General features: G+C 38.4%; 1 protein-coding gene across 5 annotated transcripts in view; it reads left to right on the top strand.

Annotated features, from left to right (window-relative positions):
- Positions 1–21,857, top strand: part of THADA (THADA armadillo repeat containing) — a 162,745-nt gene that overhangs the window by 103,880 nt on the left and 37,008 nt on the right. For all 5 annotated transcript variants that reach the window (XM_069009708.1, XM_069009707.1, XM_069009705.1 and 2 more), the window contains exon 31: positions 12,194–12,279. In XM_069009708.1, the coding sequence (XP_068865809.1) occupies positions 12,194–12,279 (86 nt within the window). The remainder of the gene's footprint in view (positions 1–12,193; positions 12,280–21,857) is intronic.

Raw genomic sequence — 21,857 nt, 5'->3', positions numbered from 1 at the left:
CTCCAAGAAGCAACCCAAACAAACAAGCAAAGGTATTGAAATGAATGGTGTTTTCTGGTGGTTTTAGTGTCCCACATTCACTGTGCAGCTTTACTGTTGTAGTTGAGTTGGGTGAACAACTGCTCACTGTGGTGAACGGTGGGGTTTGAGAGTCTTGTTCTTGGTTTTCCATTTTCTCATTTTAAAGGGGTTTCAGAAGGTTGCTTGGCAGCTGAGTTGTGAAACTCAGTAAGTCCATCTGTGTGGGTTTCTGGATGTTGGGAGAGCCTATTAGGAAACCAGCACTTTATTCTTGCTCTGTTGTAGACTGCTAGGCACGCATCTGCTGCTGTCAGAGAGGGTGATGGCTGGCTGGACCCTCAGTCACGTACAGTCATTCTTACCTTCTTTCTGTTCAGGCAAAGAGAGTGAGCACCACAGAGAAAAGTTAATGAATCCCCATCTGGTTTTTCTGCCTTTTTCATAAGGAGATAATTTACCATGTCACCAGTACTGCAGGGCTGTGACTGTTTGAAAAGAGTATAGGAAGCACTCACTATTAATCTTAAATGGGTTAAAAAAAAGTTAAAATAGCAGGAAAATGGTTTGTGAATCTGGGGAATTATTTCCAAACATCAATTTTCAATCACATTTCTATGCTAGTTCTGTAAAGCTCTTGTTGGTGTTCTTTCAACTATGTACTTCCTTTGAACTATGGGACAAACTTCTCTGAGAATCTTGAATTACAGAACTTTGGATTGCATATGTAACTCTTAAAAATGAGGCTAGGTTGTCATGTGTGTGTATTTGGAGGAAGGATGATCATTCTTCAGTGGTTTCCTGAACTGGGTGGGGGTTTTTTGTTTGGGTTTTGGTTTTAGGGTTTTCTTTGCCTTTTCAGGGCCAGAATATAATTTTCTTTCATCAGAATTTATTGGTGTAGAATAGCTCAAGATTCTATTGCACATTCCTTCTCCGTGCTACGACCTGATTTTCCTTTAGAGAATAAAATAATGGGTCACATTCCCCAAATTGAATTTCATAAAGCATTCACTTTTTCAGCTGGTATTTTTTATGTGTTGTGAAGGCAGATTTCTCATACTGATGGGGCATGGTTGCTTTTTTCCTTGGCTTTTTCTTACATCTTCAAAACACTAACTTTTTTATGTATTCCGAATGAGTATTTTCATTTTTGATGTTTTGATGAATGAGACCTGCCGTCCATCCACTTCTCAAGGCGATGGTTGATTTTCATTCAATTGTAAGTTTTTTCTTCTCTTGGTGTTTTTTATTTTGTTTTGGAATATACCTGGTTTTTGGCCTAAAGTGTTTCAGTAATGTTACTGCTTTCCTTCACACACACACCAGTGTTAGTTTATTGCATTTTTTGCAAATGTGGAAGATGCAGGGTGTTTGAGAAGAACAGAAATTAAAAAAAAATATAAAATCTACTTGGTTGGAGAACTCAGGTGATGATGTGAATTAATCGGATGAATGCTTTAAAATATGATGAATTTATCAAGCTAAATATTTGAAAGAGTTCAAAGCTCTGTCATATGAATAAAAAAATCCAAAAAAGGTAGTTTTCAGCTCAACTGCATACCAGAGAGTTACAAGACTAACTCTAAATGCCTTCTGCTTCATAAATTCAGAAAGCCAGAAGAACAGCCTTTGGATTTGGTAATGTGTTGTACAGAAGTCCCAGAAATATCTCTCTTGTTTAATTTGTAGCCTTTGGCATGGCAAAGTATTGGTATTGGAAAATTTGTGAAATCATGTCATTGCATGGCTTTGCTGTAGGATGCTGCTTTTCAGCACTTTGAGTTGGATTTTTTTTTTCCACCTTCCCACTTACTGGAGACCACAGGAGGGGGAAAAGACTTTGAGGTTCTGCCAGAAGTCAAATAACATACTCTGCTAACCTCTAGCCATGTGCCGTTTCTTGGCTGAGGGCTTGTCAGCACTGGGAGAGTTTACTTCTAAGAAGGCTGCTTTCTTGAAACTTCTTGTGTGGAACAACCTTACGTAAAAGCAATTGGCTTTGCCTTTTGCAAAGAGTGGCTGGTTCGTCTGGAATGGGCCACCTGCAGTGCGTTTATAACCCAAATAACCCGTGCTCTGCAGCGCTGCTGCTTACAGCTCTCTGCTTCATGGTTGGCACTGCTAAAAATACAAATAGGTCCTGCACAAGATTCAACCTCACACAACAAATCCATGCAAAAACTATTTCAGGCACAGGCTCAAAACAAGGTTCACTGTTTGCTGAGATATGTGCTGATTGGTTTTCCCTGGCTGACTCTTCGATGATCCAGGTACGACTGCTTTGAATGAGGACAATCTCATCACTATTTTATCGCCCTACAGAGTGTGGTAACTTGCCAAGTTTTGATGACCATGGCACTCCATCAAGCGTGTAGTATCTCTTTTCTCCCTCCGCTTTTGGCAGCACTATGTGAGTGACAATAGGCAGATGAGCAGTCTTAGGTCCTTCCTAGAAGGAGCTTCATGCAAGGTGCATTTAGGCCATCTGTGCAGAAAGCAAGAATGTGACCTCCTTGTGGTTTCAGGACTTAATAGCTCAGACTGTAACGTAAATATGCCTTTCTTCTCATTGCCTCTTGGGAGAGACAGCAGTAACTTCTACTGAGCAGACTATTACAGACAAAACAGTGGCACATGCAGGCATACCTAGACAGAGGTGCAACGTGCCCATGGCTCTCTGCAGCTTTGCAAGCAGCCTCTGTGTAATTTTTGAAGTGGTCCTTATTTGGGAATTGGAAGTGGTTTTTTGTACAGCAAGAAGGGAAGAAGTGAAGGGAATGTAAGCTTGTCCTCCTTGGCAGAGAAGTCCTTCTCTTATTTTATTACTCTTGCCTCCTCTTCTTCCACTGCATAAAGAAGAACCTTCTTGTCCTTCCAAGGCCATGTCTCTGCTTGGCATCTTCCTGTTTTCTAACTTTTCCACTTTTTCATTTCTATCTTTATAACCTACACATTGAGAAGTGCAGTTAATTACCTTCGTTCGTTAGTGGTCTGTATGCACTGTACAGCCAAGTTCAAAAGTTGAAAATAGTTTTAATGATTGAGCCTTTCTCTGTGGAAGTTTATTTACCAGGTTTCAAATTGAAGACTTAACTTTCTATCAGCTGGAATTCATGTGTGTACTCTTGCACACACAAAACATGAACGGAAATTTTTGTTGTCCTGTTCCAGTTGAAAACAAAGTGTACCAGTATGAGCAGCTCACAGCATCACAGAATAAGTTGAGCTGGAAGGGACCCATGAGGATCATTGAGTCTGACTCCTGGCCCTGCACAGGACATCTCCAAGAGTCACACTATGTGCCTGAGAGCATTGTCCAAACACTTCTTGAACTCTTGTCAGGCTTGGTGCTGATTCACCAGTAATTTATTAATCTGCACATTCTAACCCATGGGCCTTGTTTAGCCTCGTTTGTCTTTGCTTTTGAGAACAGTCATAGCACGTCATTGTTCATAAATGTATTCCTGGATGCATTAATTTAAATCTTACATGCTTTTGGCAGGTTAATTTAGGTTTCTGTACTGCTCCAAGTCCCCTCTTTCACCAGTTTTGATAACAGTATCATTAGCAGGGCTACAAACTGTTTATTTAGGCACTTGGTGATTGCTGGTTTTGGAACACCCACTTTGGGTATCAGTAGAGATGTCTGAACTTCAGGCTGAAGTTTAAGATGTACTTTGCATAAGATAAAATAGTCTTTGACTCTGGTTCATAGGTGTACTCCGAACTTAAATACGAACATTTCGGGAGTATTAAGACTTGGATAAGGTTGTTTGAGGTGTTCTCTCCACTCAACATTTGGAGTAGGCACAAACCATGTACAATTACAGATTTTGGACATAAATCCTCACTTATATCTGAAAATGCTTTTCAATAAATAAACATAAGAGTTTTCATAGCTTTTTCTTCATAAGTAAGCCCCCTGATGTTAATTGTGTAAAATTCATTAAATTTGCCCATGGGATTAGTTTGACCTCTGAAGTTTTTTAGGATTTTCTCAGGAATCACATGAGGTTCTCATTAAGAGAACACAAAAGAGAACAGCCAGGATTATTTTATCAATCAGGTATGCTAAAAACAACACCAACAAAACACAGCCTTTCAAGTATCATTCACCAAGGACAGCTGGAGCACAAATTAATTTTTCTTAATAGCTGAAACTCAGGATGTTCTTGGTGGTATCACAATGAAAAAATAATTTGTGTAGCATCTTTTTCAAGCAATAAATTCTCTGCCTTTACCATGGAAACTAATAACAACATAATAGTCTGGCTTTGAGAGTGGTGGAAAAACTTAAATCACCAGACTAGCAACTCCCTTGGGAGACAATGCCTGTAATAATGCTGGATGAGCTGTCCCTGTAGAATGGGCAAGTGAGGGGGCTGTGCACATGGTAATTACTTGGAGAAGATCTCAACAGCACCAAGTAGGCAAGCAGATGCACTGTTACTAATGTTTGGATTTCTATTTCTATGCAGGTGTTCCTGTGCTTCCAGGAACTCAGCAAGGTTTACTTGGTAGTGCAGGCTTCATCATTATTTTTTTAGATACTTTCCATTAAATATAGGTCTGTTGGCCATGATGTTCATTGATGGGCTGGTTTTGTGTTACATGGTTAAAAATGCTATGGACAAAGCTTAATAATTAAATCCATTATTAATGTCCCCTTAAGAAGACAAGAGGAGGGCCATGCATGTTGATTCAGTGCTACAGATGTGGGCTCTGAGAGAAAATAGATTAAAATATGAATGCTGCCCTCTAAACAAATACACCCCCAAAAACCTCAGTCTTTAGAATACTGCCGAATTGGAAACCTAATAACCAAAACAACAGGAGAAGATTTAATCTTTTAATCAGCCACTCGCTGTTATGTGTAGGAGTGATTTCCATAAGCTTTGTCATCTCCATAAATGACAACTGATCATTTACCAGATCACAGTGCAGGTAAAATGTGGTCAGTACAAAGCCAGCTTGGCCTGGTTCATCAGCAACCTTCCAAGGATAGAGCTCCCCATGGACAGCCCTCTAAGGATTATGTAGAGTTGACTGTATCAAGACTTAGACATCACAGATGATGCACTTGTGGAAGATATTTTAGCTGACACAATGGCAGGTCACGTATCAGAAGAATCTGGCCACTTGAAGTAGAAATACTTTTGGAGATTTGCCATTCTTCAGCAAGGAGTATGCTGGGAGTTGATAGAGGCAAAAAGATACACTGTAAACTCAGAATTTAATTGCCAGTGCACTAGCCTCAAAAACTGAGATTATGGAAGACAAAGGCAGAGTGGGAAGCTCATAATAAGAAGTTGCACAGATCCTGTCCCCAAGTATCAGCTGGCATTATGACATGTTAGACTGAATCAAAATTCTTTCCTGTGTTTATGTAGCACTAAAGATGGAATTCTAGTCTTAAATGTTAATAAAATTTTGACTTATCAGAAATGTTCATAAAGTTCAGAAATGCAAGAATTTGTGCAATAGCATTAACTTGAATATGATGTTCAGGGAATAAATTCTATCGATCTGTTGGAATCAAAAAACTGTACGTAATACCGGTGGCTAGAAAGTAGGAAAATTTGGGGTTTAAATTTTATTTATAAAATTATTAATATAAATTTATATAAATAATATATATTTTATATGTTATATAAACATATTTTTATAAATATATTTATATAAATTTATATAAATAACATGTTTTATATTGTGTAAATATATCTTTATATAAATACAAAATTATTTATATAAAAATTTATAAAATTATTTATTTTCTGCCAACTAAAATCTGAATTTCTTTGACAATAACATGTTATTTACACAGAGGAATGGGGCAGTGTTTAGTAATCACAGGTTTTCCTTTAATACGCGACTTTTTCTGAAATGATTTTGGTAAGTTTAATCATAAGAAAAGGTCTCCTTTCCAGGAATTTTAGTCCTTTTCAGCCTTTCCAAAGGCTCTGGAAGCATACAGTATTACAGCAGGGGAGTGACTTTTTCATTGACGACCAGAGGGGGAGTAGGCAGTTCATTTAATTAATTGATCACTTTGAAAATTGAAATGAAAACAGTCATGCAAGTCATTAAGATGGATCTCTTCTCCTTCACGAGGTAGCTGTGAATTGACCTTTGAAGGGGTTGCCCTTGTAGTCTTGCCAGCTCCGGTGTCTTTACCCCGATGCTTAAGAGTGTGTCATGATGTTTTTGGACAAAATACAAAGATTTGTAGGTGACTTTGTAAGTTGTATAATTTTGACTGGAGTTCTGCACCAACTTGATTCATTATCCAAATATTGTAATGAGTTTTTAAAGTTTGTAGCTGGGATTAACCAATCTGAGTTGCTAAGAGTCACTTAAACTCTGTATTAAAAAGAATGATGTCTGACACCCTGTGTAATTACTTGGTGTTTTTCTGTGACAAGACCTGTAATGTACATGTTACATTATTAGGAGGAAATACTATTTTGTTAATTATTTATTAAAGTTATATTTCCATTTGAGAAATAAGATCAGTATTTAAAAAGATTCATAAAGCAGCACTGGGTGAAAGATTTGCAGTCTTTCAGACTTTTCCAAAAGCTTGGAGACTGCCAAATGCAGAGCTTTTCGGAGACCTCTTACAAAAGGCTTTAAAAATCCCTGAGATAGCTGACTACACTAAGATACCTGTAGCTAACCTCATCCAAAACAGAGATATTATGGATTTTTATTTAAGAGACATTAATTGTCAGGTGGCATTTGAAATTTCTTAGTGCTCATTGAGAGTTTGAGGAAATATACTTTGATTTTTATGTTGTTAAATATTTAGTAAATATTGTAAATTGCTGTATATTAAATAGTGCTTGTTCTGCTAGTAGTTTTCCAACATCTGTTTCCTAATGAGGAAAAATATGAGCAAAATAAACTACCTCTTTGGAAAACATTGAATTTCTAGAATCACCAAAAGCTAATGTAATAAACATTAACATGAACTGCTTCGATTTCATAATCACTAGCTTGTATCTGTCTTATTTATGTAACAAATGCAGTAAATTAATGTTACAGTTGTTGTTGCTCATCTTGAAGTGAGGTGGAAAAAGAGGAGTGATCCAGGAGAAAATAGCTGTCAGCTTTTTAAGTCATCTGACTGAGTGTCATTGAAAATTGGGGGTTTGAGAAGATAATGAGAATCTGCAGAAATTGTGCATCAAAATTCTTTGGTACTTGCTATAAAGAAAGGGGTGTTGGCATCCTGACTTTAATACAGAAATCTGGATAGTTATAAATGGTGCCTTTTAATAAGTAGAAATGCTGTTTAAGGGCCTCTGCAAACCTCAGTTGTTAGAGAAGGAAGAGATTATCTTTTTCCCAGTGTTCTGACAGAATTGAGGCCAAATGTGTGAGCTTTCCATGTTCTTTGCTCCTTGTTGTTTCTCTTGGAAGAGAAGGTAATTTGCTCTGTAGTTCGTTAATGTTGATCTTGTTTAAATTAAACAGTAGTACAGGAGAAACTTAATTTTAAAAGTTAAGCCATGTGTTCCTGATAGAGTGGAAGCCATGTGTGTGAGCCAAGTACACAGGAGGTCTGTGACCACATATTGCTGATTTTTTCAATAAATGCCCGTTTGGTTTGCATTAGATCTGCCATCCAAAATAAGCAAACCAATGACTACCTCAAATTCTGCATGACTTAACTATAAAAGGTGAATCAAACATTTAAAAGATAATATTTATAGAGCTCCAAGCTGTGAGAGTCTAGGATTGATTTCAGTTGCATAGACCTAAGCTGCAATCGGTGGTACTTAGAGGAGGTAAAGGCAGAGCAGAAATCAAAGGGGGGGGGTCCTAGTGCTACTGTAGGTAGCCAAAGCCAGCTGGAGCAAACCCCAGTGTTGCACATGGAGCTTCTGAACCTGCCTTCTGAGTCTGATTTACATCTCCAGAGAGGGAGTATCTCCTGAAGGGTATGCTTGCTCGTTCACCTACCAGGCAGTTCCTTGTTGAAAACAAATAGCTCTTTGTTACTCTGGTCATATAATATTCTATAAGTGCTTAACCTAGGCCTCTTCAAAGGCATGTGAACAGCAGCCTGTGAATTTTAACAGACTCTCTAGCTCCATTAACCTTTTTCTTTGAAAAAAATTCCCTGGACTCTTAACGGCTAACAAAAGGTTTCCTCCTGCAAGCACCTTGAACTCTTTTTTAATTTTATATTCACATGCCAGAATTGACAATGCAATTACAAAGGAGTCTGTCTATTCTATCCCCAATTACTTGTTCAGCATTAATGACAAGAAACTGACTAGGTTTGGAAGACTTTTATTTTCAGGATCTCATCCAGAAATCTGCTGTGAAGTGTCAATAGTATGCACACTGGCACCTGTGTTTTCAGATTTCCTACTGTTCAGCCAGGCCTACGTAAAATAGTAAGGAAAAAAAGACACTTACTTCTATCATACTGAAGATACTGTTAGGCTAGAGCTTTGGGCAATTAGAAAAAAAAAAAAGTGTAAACCCTTTAACTTTTTTGACTTTTGTTCTTTCAATGATCTTGAATATTCTGTGGAGTTCCGTGGTCGTAGAATCATAGAATCTCCAGGGTTGGAAGGGACCTTAAAGATCACCTAGTTCCAGCTCCTCTGCTGTGAGCCTGGGACACCTTCAGCTTGACCAGATTCTTCAGAGCCCCATCCAGGCTGGCATTGAATACTTCCATGGATGGGGCATCCACCAGTCCTCTGGACAACATGCTCCAGTGCCTCATCACACTCCCAGCAAAGGATTTCTTCTTAATATCTCATCTAAACCTGCTCTTGTTCAGTTTGAATCCATTCCCCCTTGTCCTGTCACTACAGGCTCTTGTGAAAAATCTCTCTCTTTCTTGCAGGCTCCCTTTAGGTACTGGAAGGCTGCAATTAGGTCAACCTGAAGCCTTCTCTTTTTAAGGCTGAACAATCCCAGTTCTCTTAGCCTATCCTCATAGGATGATGTGGTAGGGACACAGCAGCTCCTTCCATCATCTTTTCCTTCTCCTTGATTAAATTAGAAATATGTTTTTTCTGCGCCTTGTTCTTACTAAGTAGGAATCCTTTCTGTTCCTGCCTGTTGTAGGAGTCTTCTTGTCCTGTGCCTGGCAGGTCCAGCCTGTGACAGTGCTTGACACATGTTACTCAGGGCAGACAGCCTTTGACCTCTCTTTGGTCAGGTGTGTTGAAATATTCTGCACTATTAGCTGTTTGTGAAAGGTAACTCAGCAGTTGCCAGTGACCTGATTTTTTTTTTCCACCTGGGCAGTCAAGCTCCAAGTGAGACCATTATGAAGGAGTACTAGAAAATGTGGAGCAAGCTCCTGAGTGCAGCAAGATTCCTGGAGCAGGCTGGCTATAAAAGCTCTCTTTCCAAACACAAACAAAAAGCAAGTTGAACTTCTGAAAATTATGGCTTAAGGCATCTGGGCACAGTATGTGGGGTGGCCATTGGGTCTTTGGTGCCAGCTCTTTGACTTCTAGATGTTACACTAAGCTACTGGCTGGCATAGACAAAGCATTGCTTTAACCAGGTGCAGATCTGTGCCCTGGCATCACTAGCGTGCACAGATGTGTAACAGTATGAATATTTGATATTTGATATGAATATTTTGATAGCCATTTTATATTTCTGTGTGGATATACCCTTAGATATGAGAGTCCTAACCATCTCTACTCGATTCAGAGTTATGTACAGTTTTATCATCTGGAGTGAGCATGTGATGTATTTGTTTCCATTAATATCCAGGTTGGAAGGGAAATGAAATAATTTTTGGGTTTTGGACAGAAAAAAAGGAATGCTGTTCCAGATGTCTGGAGCTCCCACCTTTGCTACTGCTGTGACTTTCTTGTTTGGAGACAGATTTCCTCAAACCTTGTTTATGAGAACACCACTTTATTGGGTATTGGTGTTAAAAAAGAAACATCTTGTACTATTCCCACTCTTGTTGCTGAAGTTCTGCACGAACAGGTCGTGTTAAATACTGTGCAGCACATCATTTGAAACATTCAGCATGTGATTTTTGGCTGTCAGGTCTGTTACGTAAGTCACTGTTTGATTGTCTTCAAGATTGAGCTTTTTGCTACAGTCTGAACAACATTGAAATTTCTTGGTTTTGGAAAACTGAATTTCCTGTTGTGTCCGTCTGGCACATATGGATGAGAATTCACTAGCATCACCAGAGCAACGGAATCAGCCAAGGACAAACGCTTGGCATGTTTTATGCTAGAAAAGTCTCGTTTCAAAATCAAAACATGCATATGTACATACTTAAAATGAAGTGGTAAGTGCTTAAAAGCTGGACTAGAATAAAAAACATGCCAGTGTTGCTGTTGCCTCTTCTTCAGTAAAAGTTGCATCAGCCATGTTTCGCCCAGGGCACAGTTTCTGTGTTGGAAATTTTCTTTTCTACGGAAAACATGGAATAATAAGCAAGTCTTCCATTTTTTGAGGGAGCTGAAATGCAGTAGGCCCATTGTATTCTTCATATTGACTGAAAACTGCTGTGGCTGCTTTCATCCATTTTTGAGAGATATCTTGTGGTTTGTTTTTCTTCTGAGCCTTTGACTGATCAGTCCCTCTATTTTCTCAGGGGTTGAGCTCTCAACTCTGTGAGTAATCCTTGGTGGTGCTTTCACACCCATTTGTGAAGAACAACTTAGGCAGCAACTGGATAACCAAGATACAGGAAAGATCTTTGCTTAACCAGGGTGGATAGAAATTAAGTATGCCTAATACAGCTCTTCAAAAATAGGCCATATTAAAGTTGCTTTGGCTTCTTAAGGCATTGGTTCTTGTTGATGTGCATCTTCTCAGCAGGCAGCTCTTGTGCTTTTAAGGCAAGTGGTAGCAGACAAGGATGAAGAAGTTTGGGGAAGTGTGAACCTAGACTACTTCACTAGTAAGAAAGTGTCCAAAAAGTCGCTTTTTAAGCAAAAGAAGAAAAAAAAACTCTTCTAAAGAGAGATCCTGGTAGCATATATTCTGCTCTGTATTATATGGATGCCTAACATTGTAGACTGTAAAAGAAAGCATAAGTATTTTAGACTTATTGCAGAGTTTATTACTGAAGGTGAGAGCAATGTTTCTGGTTTAAGTTGTCTTTTTTAACAGGTTCATAGGCTAACTCTCCATAGGAAAATACAGCTGCCAAACTATGTAAGAACCTCAAACCTTTCATTTTTATGTCATGATTACATATCCTACTTGAAAAAGCTTTTTTTTCCTTGAATTTTAAAGATGTTTAGAGTTCAGAATGTTTGTTGGAACATTTTTAATTAACAATTTTTTGAAAGCATTTCAAACATCAAGATAAGCATACAAAGAGAGTGCCAGATAAAATAAAAATGAAATACTGAGCAGAATTAGTCATACTTCAAGCTTGTGCTTCTTGATTCTGAAAGTTCTTGTTTTAGTTCAAGTCCCATTGGGCTCTTCAGAATAATTTCTGTGTTTTGAACTAGATTTCCTGTTTGTTCACATTTGAAGTTATATTTTAAAAAAATTTTATGGCTAAATATGTTTCAGTGATAGTAATACAAAGAAAAATGAAGTTATTAACCTAATTTTGTTTTTCTAATTGGAGCAAAAATAGATGTTTGTCACTTGCAAATTGAAAAGGTAGAGCAGAAGGTAGCTTATTATCAATTTCCCAAATATTCTTGTTTGGAAAAAGAAACATCTGATTTTAAAAACATGCACACTTCTGGTCTTCAACAGAACAGTGAGAGAGCTGGGGCCATTAAAAAGGTGTAGCAGGTGCCTTGCAAGGGAAGTTTCTCTCTTATGAGCTGTAACAGTAAGAACAGAAGAGAGGACTTCTCTTTGCTGCTGCATTTAGCTACACACATTATCTATAAACAAAACAAAGACATTGTAGTTGCTACCACAAGCTGGTTCATCCTGTAATAACAAAATGTATCAACTGCCAGTGGAATGGCTGGAGGAGGAAGGTGCTGCCATTCTGCAAGGGAGACTGTCACTCAGAATGGACCAGGAAGTGAAGCTTGGATAACTTGGTCTAATTATTTGATATATGCAGTCTAGTTTGACCAGTAGTTTATCTTCATTAATTAAAACAGACATGCCAGACTAGTTTGACTGCTGGTTCTGAGCATAAGGATATGAGGATTTAATCTTTACAACTTGATTTTTATTTTTTTTTTAGGCTAAATCCTTGTTTGGTGACCAGAGCTGCCTGTCTTGATATCCTTGTGATGTTGAGTACTCACCTAGAGAAGTTTCAAAAGCAAGGTAAGTCAAATGTGCTGTTCTGTACATCGGATTTAATATCTGTATCTATTTCTGAGCTCTGTTAAATCTGGAGAAACAATAGTGTATTACTTATGCTCAAGGTATTTACTGCCTTCTGGAATCCTTTAGCTGCTTTGTAGAAGAAGGCCCTTTATTCTGCCTTCTCAAGAGCTAGTCCTAGGTTTTGTTGAGGAGAAGACTGAGGTACAGCTCCATGACAAGGCTTGAAGTTATGATCTTGCAGTATTCTGGATCCTAGAATGGCTAACAACAAAAAATATCTTCTCCCATGTTCCAAAATGTTTTTTTGATCTAAAATCCAAATCCTGGACTGTTGCTACTTAAAACCTTTCCAGAAAGCCACAGAAATGTTCCTTTATGAAATAGTTTCAGGGAAAGTGTTTTCTCATGTTTAGGAGTTTTATAAGAAACAACTCTGAGAGCTCCTTTTAGTTTCTTGTTTCATTTTGATTCTGTATCAATGGGAATTTTTTGAAGGACCAGTCAGAACTCTTGGTTTTAATGTTGTAGATTGATTTGCAGCAGTACAAAATAAGCTGTAAACAATAAGAAAAACAAAGGTATGGAGGAAGGGACACCCTTTCACATGTGGCAGTGGGTAGGCAGCTTTCAGTCAGCTGTAAGTAGCTTCCTTGTGGGCCTGTTTTGTTCCTTTCTTATGAACAAGTGAGTAATAAATTACCTTGTCAGTCCAGGAAGGCAATTAAAGAATAGTTCTGTAATTTCATTAAAATTCTTAACACTGCATTTAAGTCACTGGAACCATTCTTTATTTCAGATAGTCATGTTGTGGGCACTATTAATTTAAAAACCAATTCCTTTTGGTTTTTTTGCCTAGACCTTTAGTTGATGTAGTTGCATTCTAATTCTAAAATTGCTATTGGTATGATTTCTTGTGAATGTACAGTTCAAATAGTGATAGTTGTTAGGAAAACAAATTGGTGATGAGCATTACCTGAAATCAACTTCTTCAGACAGGTGATGGAGAACTAGCCCTTACAACAGAAGGACAGATGTACAGAGGGTATGTGACAGGTGACTTCCATTATACCAGAGGAACAGGGGTCAGGTTATTGGGAGCTGCAGGAGATGAGTCTGATCTTTCATGTCCTCAGGAGAGTCATTCCTCTCTCATGGATCTCAGGTGTCAAGATATGCTGTTCAGTAAAGGAAATTCCCAGCTGATGTTGCACTGTAGGTCTCATTCTACCAGGTACTGCCCACTGTTTGTGACTAGGCAAGGGCCTCGTGCTTTATAGGAAGAAATGCACTGCCTTATCTAAAGCAGTTTTAATATAACATGTCTCTAGGGATAAGTTTTTTCCTGGCTCTTTACTGGGTTTTTTGGGAGTAAGCCATATCTACCATCAACAATTCTTATATTACAATATATATTTACTTATTTTTGTTATTACTACAAAATAAAGCTTTTGAAATCCTCATATGCCATTGACCTTAGTGATAATCCTTTGCAGTACATTAAAAAGTCTAGCTGTGTATCACAACTACAAAATAAGTAAAAACAACCCCCAAAGCCTCCTTCAGCCATTTTTGGGCTCATCACCCTTTTACTTTGAATACTTCTTTTTAAAAGATAGATCCTTTTGGGAATATTAATTTTTAAACTTTTTAAAATCATGAACCTCTGTTCAGCTCCTTTGTAGTATGAATCATCCTGGTTTTTCTGTATTCTCTTCATAAGAAGTTTTTTTCATCTTCTGATTGTTCTTGTTACTTACTCACCCTTCAGTTCTATTTCTGTATTTTCTTTTAGGAAGGAACAGCCAGTATTCCAGGGGAGGGCTCCTCGTTTTGCTTACTTAGTGGGCATTGCATTTCCTTTATCAGTCTCTTTCCTGTTTCAGTTATCCTTGGGGTTTTTTTGTCTGTTCTGGTTTTTAAACAATTGCTGCACAATTGCAAAGGCTTTTATAGACCTCTCCTCACCAGGAAAGTCCCCTCCTTTTTTTTAATGCCCCTGACTTGTGAATAGCCCTTTGAGCCTGAGGGACTGCACCATGCTGTGGCTGGGTTATTGACTGTAGTGAATTCATTTATTTTTCAAACCTCATGTGGACTGTACCAGACCTGAGTGCTGTAAGGTACAATTTCTGCAGAAGGAAAGCAATTATTTTTGCAGATTCTCTCTGCTTGGGGATAGTTCATTAGTATTGTTTTGCTTTAAAGTTTCATTCCTACATAGGTTTAAAATTACATACTTCAGGCAGTGTCTACAGAGAGTAAAAACTTAGGCTGAAAGTACTGTTTTGAAAACTTGGAAGATACATTAGGGACAATTTTATGTATCTCAGGCAAGAAGCCCTTCTGAAAGGAAGGAGTAATGTGTTTATACTAAATAGAAACTGAGTGTCCCATGACACAGTAAGAGAAAGACTAAACTCACCAGTTAAAACTGAATGTTTTGAGTCTCCCATTTAAATGTTTTTAAGATATGATTATTAACTGAAGCATTATACTTTTCTGAGATTAAATATCTTACTCATATATGTGTATCTATGGTTATGAGCCAATTTTTCTCAGTTCTAATCTTGATTTCTAAAGTTGTTTCAATGAACAAAGGGTGAGGGACAAATCCAAATAAAACTGTTTCTTGATGTGTTTGTCTAAGAGGCCCCAGGAAGTGCTGTATATGAGTTCCAGGCCACAGGCTGAAACTGATTTTCATCAACAGAAATGGGAATGCAATGTAAATGAGTCTGCAACTGGTTAAAATCAGACCACTTCTAATTGATTATGCCTGTCTAAAGAGGCTACAATTACAAAGAGAGTTTCAGAGTACAGCTCTGCCTAGGCCTTTCCTACTTTATGATTACTTTCTGTAAGTGATTTGTTGTTTTCAATTAATAAAATCTGTCTCTTAAAGTGCAGGATAGCCCATAGGGAATTTACTTCACAAATTCAAAAAATGTCCACTTTAAAATGTCAGCTAAGGAAGGCCGGGAGTAATGGATACCAAAAGCATCTTGTCCAGCTAAAAATGTACTGCTGGTTAAATGATGATTATTTATCTTAAACAAAACAAAACCCCAAAGCCCATAGTTATTCCGATTTGCTGGACTGGATGGAAGTGTTGCCTGACTTGTGTCACTGGGAAAAGACAGTTTTCTTTCCTTGAGGTGATAGGCAAAATCTAGAACTTTTTTCCCCAGCTCCTGATGTGCCTGAGGGTTTTAAGATATGCAGAGACAATACAATGACAAGACTATAAAATAGTCTTACAAATATTTTTATTCTGTTACCAGTTCTGGTTGGAAGCAAGCCTTAGAAAAAAGTTAAAATACAAAAATACTCTTTTTACCTTTATTGAGAGTAAAGAATGTTCTTACCAGGTGTAGGATTATTTGTGAGCTGATGTCTATTGTCACTATTAATAATTATTAATAGCCTCCAGGGAATTTGTTCTTGCAGACCTCTTTGATGTATTTTCTCCACATCAACTGTTTTTATAGACCAGAAATCACAGGTGCCCAGGGCCTTTTCATTCTAATGGGAGAACAATGCAGTCCTCTTGCAGAGGATATTCTGGCACTTGTACCCTGCTTCAAACATTACAGGAGGAATAAAATAACATTTGTAGGCATATTGGGGTGGGAAAAATGACCCCAAGTCCAGGTGAGAACATGTCCAGCCTTAGCTGTGTGTATAATTATTTGCAAATTCACAAATTTTGATCAGCAGGAGTTAGAAGCAGAGGTCTGTAGAGCTCCAGATCCATCCGTGTGTCTGAGGCTACACGCTCTTCTGTGCACTCAGAGATGGGCTTTGCAAGAGATGGAATTGAGGACTCTGCTGTGATACACTGTTTCAGTAAATAATATTCCTCTGTTGAATACCTGAACTTCTGAGAGGACCTGTGATACACATTCCTGCTTTCAAATCTTCTGGAAACTGGTGTTTGAAGCAAAACAACAAGACCAGAGTATTACTGTGATCTGCAGTGCTGGGAACACAGGAGCCAGAGTGTTGAATTGCAGTGAAAGCTCAGATCTGGGATGCTGCATCTCTCTGTAACAGATGAAGAATGCCACAGGACAAAGTGGTCACATTTTCCTTCTTGCTCATGTCTTGAAACAGTTTTCTTGTACTATTTTGTCATTTCATGAAGGGAAAAACAGATACAACTCTCTGTAACATACTTGACTAATAGAAGTGCATTTTGGCCAGGGTTGTGTTCCAAAAAATGGCACTTGTTGATAGAGCCCTGTGAACATAAGTGAAATAGGATGTAGAGCAGAAGAGGGAAAAGATGAAAGAAAATTTTGCTAAAGATAATCCTGCCAAGTTGTTGCTTTATCCTGTGTGCTGTCAGTCTGTTGGCTGGTTTGGCCTGTTGTCAAGCATAGTGTCTTCAAAATTCAAGTTTGGTGGGAAAGAGAAAACATTTAAACAGGATGTCAAATAGGATGAATCAGTGATTTAGGAAAAGATGCCACTTGTAGTCTAACCAAGCATTTTTTCCTTTCTACATTTGAGGTGGAAGAATTTATAAAAGTTCTTGAAATTAACCAAACTCCAGCATTTTTGTCAACTGTGGGAACAGTTATTTAGTATTTACATGCTTAATCCTATTCATAAAGAGATTGTTTTGATACCAAAATGGAGCAGCCAGTATGCCACTCTCACTGATATTTTCTTCCCTTAAGTTTTGCAAAAACATACTTATATTTTCTTGTTATCTTCCAAATACCTAAACCTTCTGTAGATGTAGCTTGGTTAAGATTCTTAAATTCTGCTCATGAACTAAAGAAATGGTTGCAAATAATACTGTGCACTGCACATGTGTGTGTATGTGATCAGAAACATGAGCTATTATTTCAACTATCTGCTGGTTTTGTCCTCAAATACAACAAAATACTGTTTTAAATAACATACAGGGCAAATACTATTTTCTCAGTTATATTTGTCCTTTTTAATTAGAAGTTATAAAATACATTGATAGAAATAATATGGATTACCCAACTTCTGGATGCTTTGTGATGCTTTGCAATGAAAGCACAAATTGGTCTTTACATAGGAATCTCTTCAATATTTGTCTGAATTACATGATTTGTAGGTCTTTCAAATAGCATTTGAAGGCTGTGGCCACTTCTTTCTGTATCATACTTCTTAATCTTTTCTTATTTGGGAAAGAAGCTAAATGGCAGCCAGGTTTTTCCTGCAGGCTAACTTGAAAACTGATGATTTTTGAATGGTAAAAATTTGACAGGGATAACTAGGTTGGTTATTTTAGCCATTCTTTAATTTTCTTTACCTAGATCCTTAAGAAGTGTGGCCAAAGAATTATTTGAATAAAAATACTGGCAGCTTGTTAACACATGTTTTGGTTATTTGGTCTAATTAGCTTAAACTTAAATTCACTCTTGACAAGTTGGAGGCAGTTTTTACTTATTATGTCAGAAATTATATAAATTTTGCCGGTGTATTGACTGCGGTGCCAGGTAAATGTTTTTATCTTGACTTAAGGAAGGTTAAGATTTAAAACATATTTGCAGGATCATCTAAATGCACTGTGCCTACTTACATTAAATTAGACAAGTCAAAAGGAAGTGTTTTTAGGTACTTGGTGTTCTAATTCACTGCAGACAGGAGAATGAAGAAGTTGAAGGTGGCATTGTTGGAGGTCCAGGACACAGGGAGTGACTGGGAGTTGCCTGGACAGTAAAATGCCAGAGGCAGAACAAGTGAGGGATGTTGAGGTGGTCCAAAGACAGAACAAAAGTTAATGTGAGACAGAAGAACAAAACAAATGGACCAAGGCTGAAAAGAATACATTTTTGGAGAAAGGAGATGGATGTGTGCAACACCAACACTGTCAAGGAAGCATTGGAAGGAGAACTTGTGGCGCAGATGGAGGAGGAGGAGGAGGAAAGTAAAAGTGTTTTAGAATGATGGCAGAGTCAGTGATCAGAGGAGGGTTGTGGAGGGTAGACATGATACTTCTGGAATGCTGTGTTGAACAGGGAATATGGAAAGGTGTTGTATGAAATAAGTGACACTAGGGCAAAGTGGAACTGGTCATGTTTATTAATGATAGCAGTTAAAATTCTGTCCCCATGTGAAGACAGAGACTGCTTGTCCTTTCAAAATCAGGTTCTCTTTAGATTCCAACATGTACCACTGACTGACTTGCACTGTCTCAGTGGGGTTTTGTGATTCTATATGAATGCAAAATACTGGAAAACTCAGTGCTGAGCCAGAGAGAAGCTGTAAGAAAAAACAGCTGTCTCAGTGTCCAGATAAAATGTTTTTTCTTTTTCCCTTCTTTTTTTCTTTGAAAACTTTCCCCTGTGCTGTACAAAATGCAATGGGATGCTTGTGTCCTCAATAATAAATTACCTGTAGATTCTGTTAATCAGTCATGTTTGTAGTTTTGAATTGTATTGAAAGTTCTGATGATTAGCCTCTGATGTTGAAGAAGTTGCAGATGTCTTTAAAAGAAAACATCCTGCTTAAAATATGCCCTTTTTATGATCATCAGCAGTCACCTTAGTATGGCAGTGTAATGAAACAGACTTTTCTGTTCTCTTTGTGGTTTTTTTCCATTTAGCAGTGATCCACTTTGCCTAATCCACTTTTAATAAAAAGGAAAAATAAGAAAGAAAATACTTTTCCTTAGTATTTGTCTAGGAAAATCTCTTCTTGGCACTGATTACTTCTCAGCCTACTCCCTATTCATATGATCTCTTCAGATGTCTGTGGATGGTAGTTTGAGAGTGCATGAGGATTTTAATCTCAGTTCATAAACAATTGCACTTTCTTGCAGGTCTTGGTGAATGATGATGAATATCCATATTTTTGATGGTTGGACCCCCTTCCCATAACAATATACTGCAAGCACAGCAGCATTTTATTTCTGGTCTTGTAATTTTTGTTTGCCCTTATAGAATGTCAGTAAGTTTTCTGATGCTGGTAGTAACTTCCCCCTTTTCCCCTGTTTTGTTCTGTTTTTCCTGGAGCCTCTAGTAGGAACATGGTAGTTTGGATGCTCGAGGGCCTGCATGCAGGATTTAATCTCAGTATTTGTCTAGAAGTGTGCAAATACTTAAAGGTATGCTAATCACATGTATGGAAGGAAGCCCGTCCTGATGATCAGGAGAGTTGTCCACTTGGCAGTAGCTAGATAATCAGTGTGAAATTACCAAATCCTACAGAAATGTATCAACCCTGCAAGGAGGTGAAGCAAGTTTAGATTTAAATATGGAAGGAATTCACATTACTTTACTTCTCTCACTTTTGAACAGACTCTACTATCTCTGAGGTGAAAGATCAGCTGAACTGTCCATCAGCTGATGGTTTGTTACTCCCTGAGCAGGGACATTTTCCTGTCCTTGCTCTATGTTTCTGCTTACTCTGGGAACAGACTGAATAGGTCCTGCCTGCCACTGCAGGGAAGAGCAGAAGAGAGGCAGGGTGCAGGTTTGGGAGCTGCTGAATTTTGGGGAGGTTTGTGACTGGAGATTCATCCAGTCTGCTGATTCTATTCTGCCCTTCTTTTCCTCTTTGTTTTCAGGTGGTGAAAGACCATTTTACTTCATATACCCGACTGAACATCAGTTGATCACAAATAGGATTAAAAAAGCAGCCCCTCAAACTGAGATGCTGTGACATAGCTGATGAATGCATATATCAGTGTAGGGGACATAAAGGGATTGAGGATGTTTGTGTCGGGTGTTGAGGAGAACCAAGTGGTCGTGTAAGATGTCTCCTGTACTAGAAGTAGGCTGAAATTCTTCCTGTTCCACAAATGAAGCAATCCTTAAGGGGGAAACAAATAAAATTAAATCCACTTAATTCTTGGGGACTCTTTTGCATCTGTCAGCATCCTGGAAAAACTGCTGTTTGCCAGGACCCTTCTTTGGTCAGCCAAAATTTGTTCTCCCTTCTCACAGCAGCTGGTCATTCAAACTGTACAGTGATGTTTGTTTGTAAATAGAAGTATGTCGTTACTGTATCTTAACAACAGAGGCTGACATTTACTTTGGGAACCAGTGTGGTTTTCTGGTTTAGTTGCATATTTTGATGTAAGCCAAAGGAAAGAGTTTACTTAAAGCTAAGCAGACTAGAAAACATTTACATGAAAGCCTGGAAAGATTTCTTAGTGATGCAGTTGAAAGCAGGAATATTTCCACTGCATTGTAATAAGACAGGGGCATTCTTTCCTTTTGTACATATTTGTGTGAAAAAAGAGTGTTGGAGAGCATGTGGAGCACAAGATGAATGCAGAAGGATTTGCTTTCTGGTGTTCTGAGGCTAAGCAAATATGCAGACAGTCTTATTTTGCTGACGGCCTTGCCATTGAGACGTCCAGTTTTAAAGAGACTTTCTGTAAAATAGATGAGCCACAGTGTCCAGTCTTTCACAATTGCATGGGAAAAAAAGAAGTAATCCAGAAGGCTTCCAAAGCAGAAGTATTTGATATGTACGGAAAAAGAGGATCTGTTGCCAAAGACTCTTTTATCACAGCCTCTGCAAACTGGTAGTTCTGGGAGTGAGTAGCTTTGCTATATTTTTTGTGTAAAAGTACTTTTCCCCTTCAAAGATGAAGATATAAAGAGAAGTTGTGCTGGCCTTGCAAAATACAAATGAAAGTTTGCTGAGTTGGAAGGTCAGTGCATGGGCAGCTCCCAGAGTCCATGGAAGGGTCACCACTCTGTCTGATGTTGGGTTGCAGGCTCTGGTGAAGTTGGCAGCGTTGACACTAACAAAATGAAAGACATCCTGCCCCCTTCCCCTATTTTTTTTCCCCCTCTCTCTCTCTCTCTCTCTCGCGCTCTCTCTCTCTCTCGCTCTCTCTCTCTCTGTCCACCTAGTACTACTCTCCCTTTTCCTGCTCTGGAGCTTTGACCCTTCCATCCTGTCAGGTTTCCCATTACTGCTTGCATGTAGCTTACCTCAATGTAAAGCAACATGGACAGGAGGTAAAAGCGGTAAAAGCATTTCTCTTGCAATATACTTGCAAATACACCCTTGGTTTGAAGAGTTGAGCCAGTTGACATGTGTGTTACTGAAAGGCAGCTGAGAGGGGGAGCAGGTAGGAACCTGAGAGGGTGCAGTGCTCCAAAGCTGAGGCTGTTTCTCTTCTTGAACTGAGGTGTTGGACCTTGAACCTTTTTTCTTTCAGCTGCCTGGGATTATTTCTGTTGTTAAACTTCTGTATGTGGAGTCAGGCTGTGTAATAACTGAGACGAAGGCCTAATCCCTCTCCAAGGCAACCAGACAGTTCAGAAATTAAGGAATTCTGGCAGTTGGATACTTGTTGTGTGACATGGGCATTATTGCTAGGTTATGCTGTGATGCCAGTGTGTAAAAGCAGTGTGTTTGGAGGGGGTTTAGAAATGTAACAAATAAAATATACAAAATATACAATTTTGCATTGCTATGAGGCAGTAGTCAGCTGTGTCACATAGAGGATAATGCTGTGAGACAGTTCTGCAGTGATACTGGAGTTCCTTTGTGCAGCAAGTCCCTTCAGAAAAGAAACTGTAGCAAAAATGTGAATGACAGAGCTAATGGTTGGGCAGTATGTTGGAAAATTT

Source organism: Aphelocoma coerulescens, chromosome 3 (genome assembly GCF_041296385.1).
Source record: "Aphelocoma coerulescens isolate FSJ_1873_10779 chromosome 3, UR_Acoe_1.0, whole genome shotgun sequence".
In the NCBI taxonomy this organism is placed as follows: domain Eukaryota; kingdom Metazoa; phylum Chordata; class Aves; order Passeriformes; family Corvidae; genus Aphelocoma; species Aphelocoma coerulescens.
Note: the sequence above shows the minus strand (reverse complement) of the source record. Positions and strands in the feature narration are given on the sequence as shown.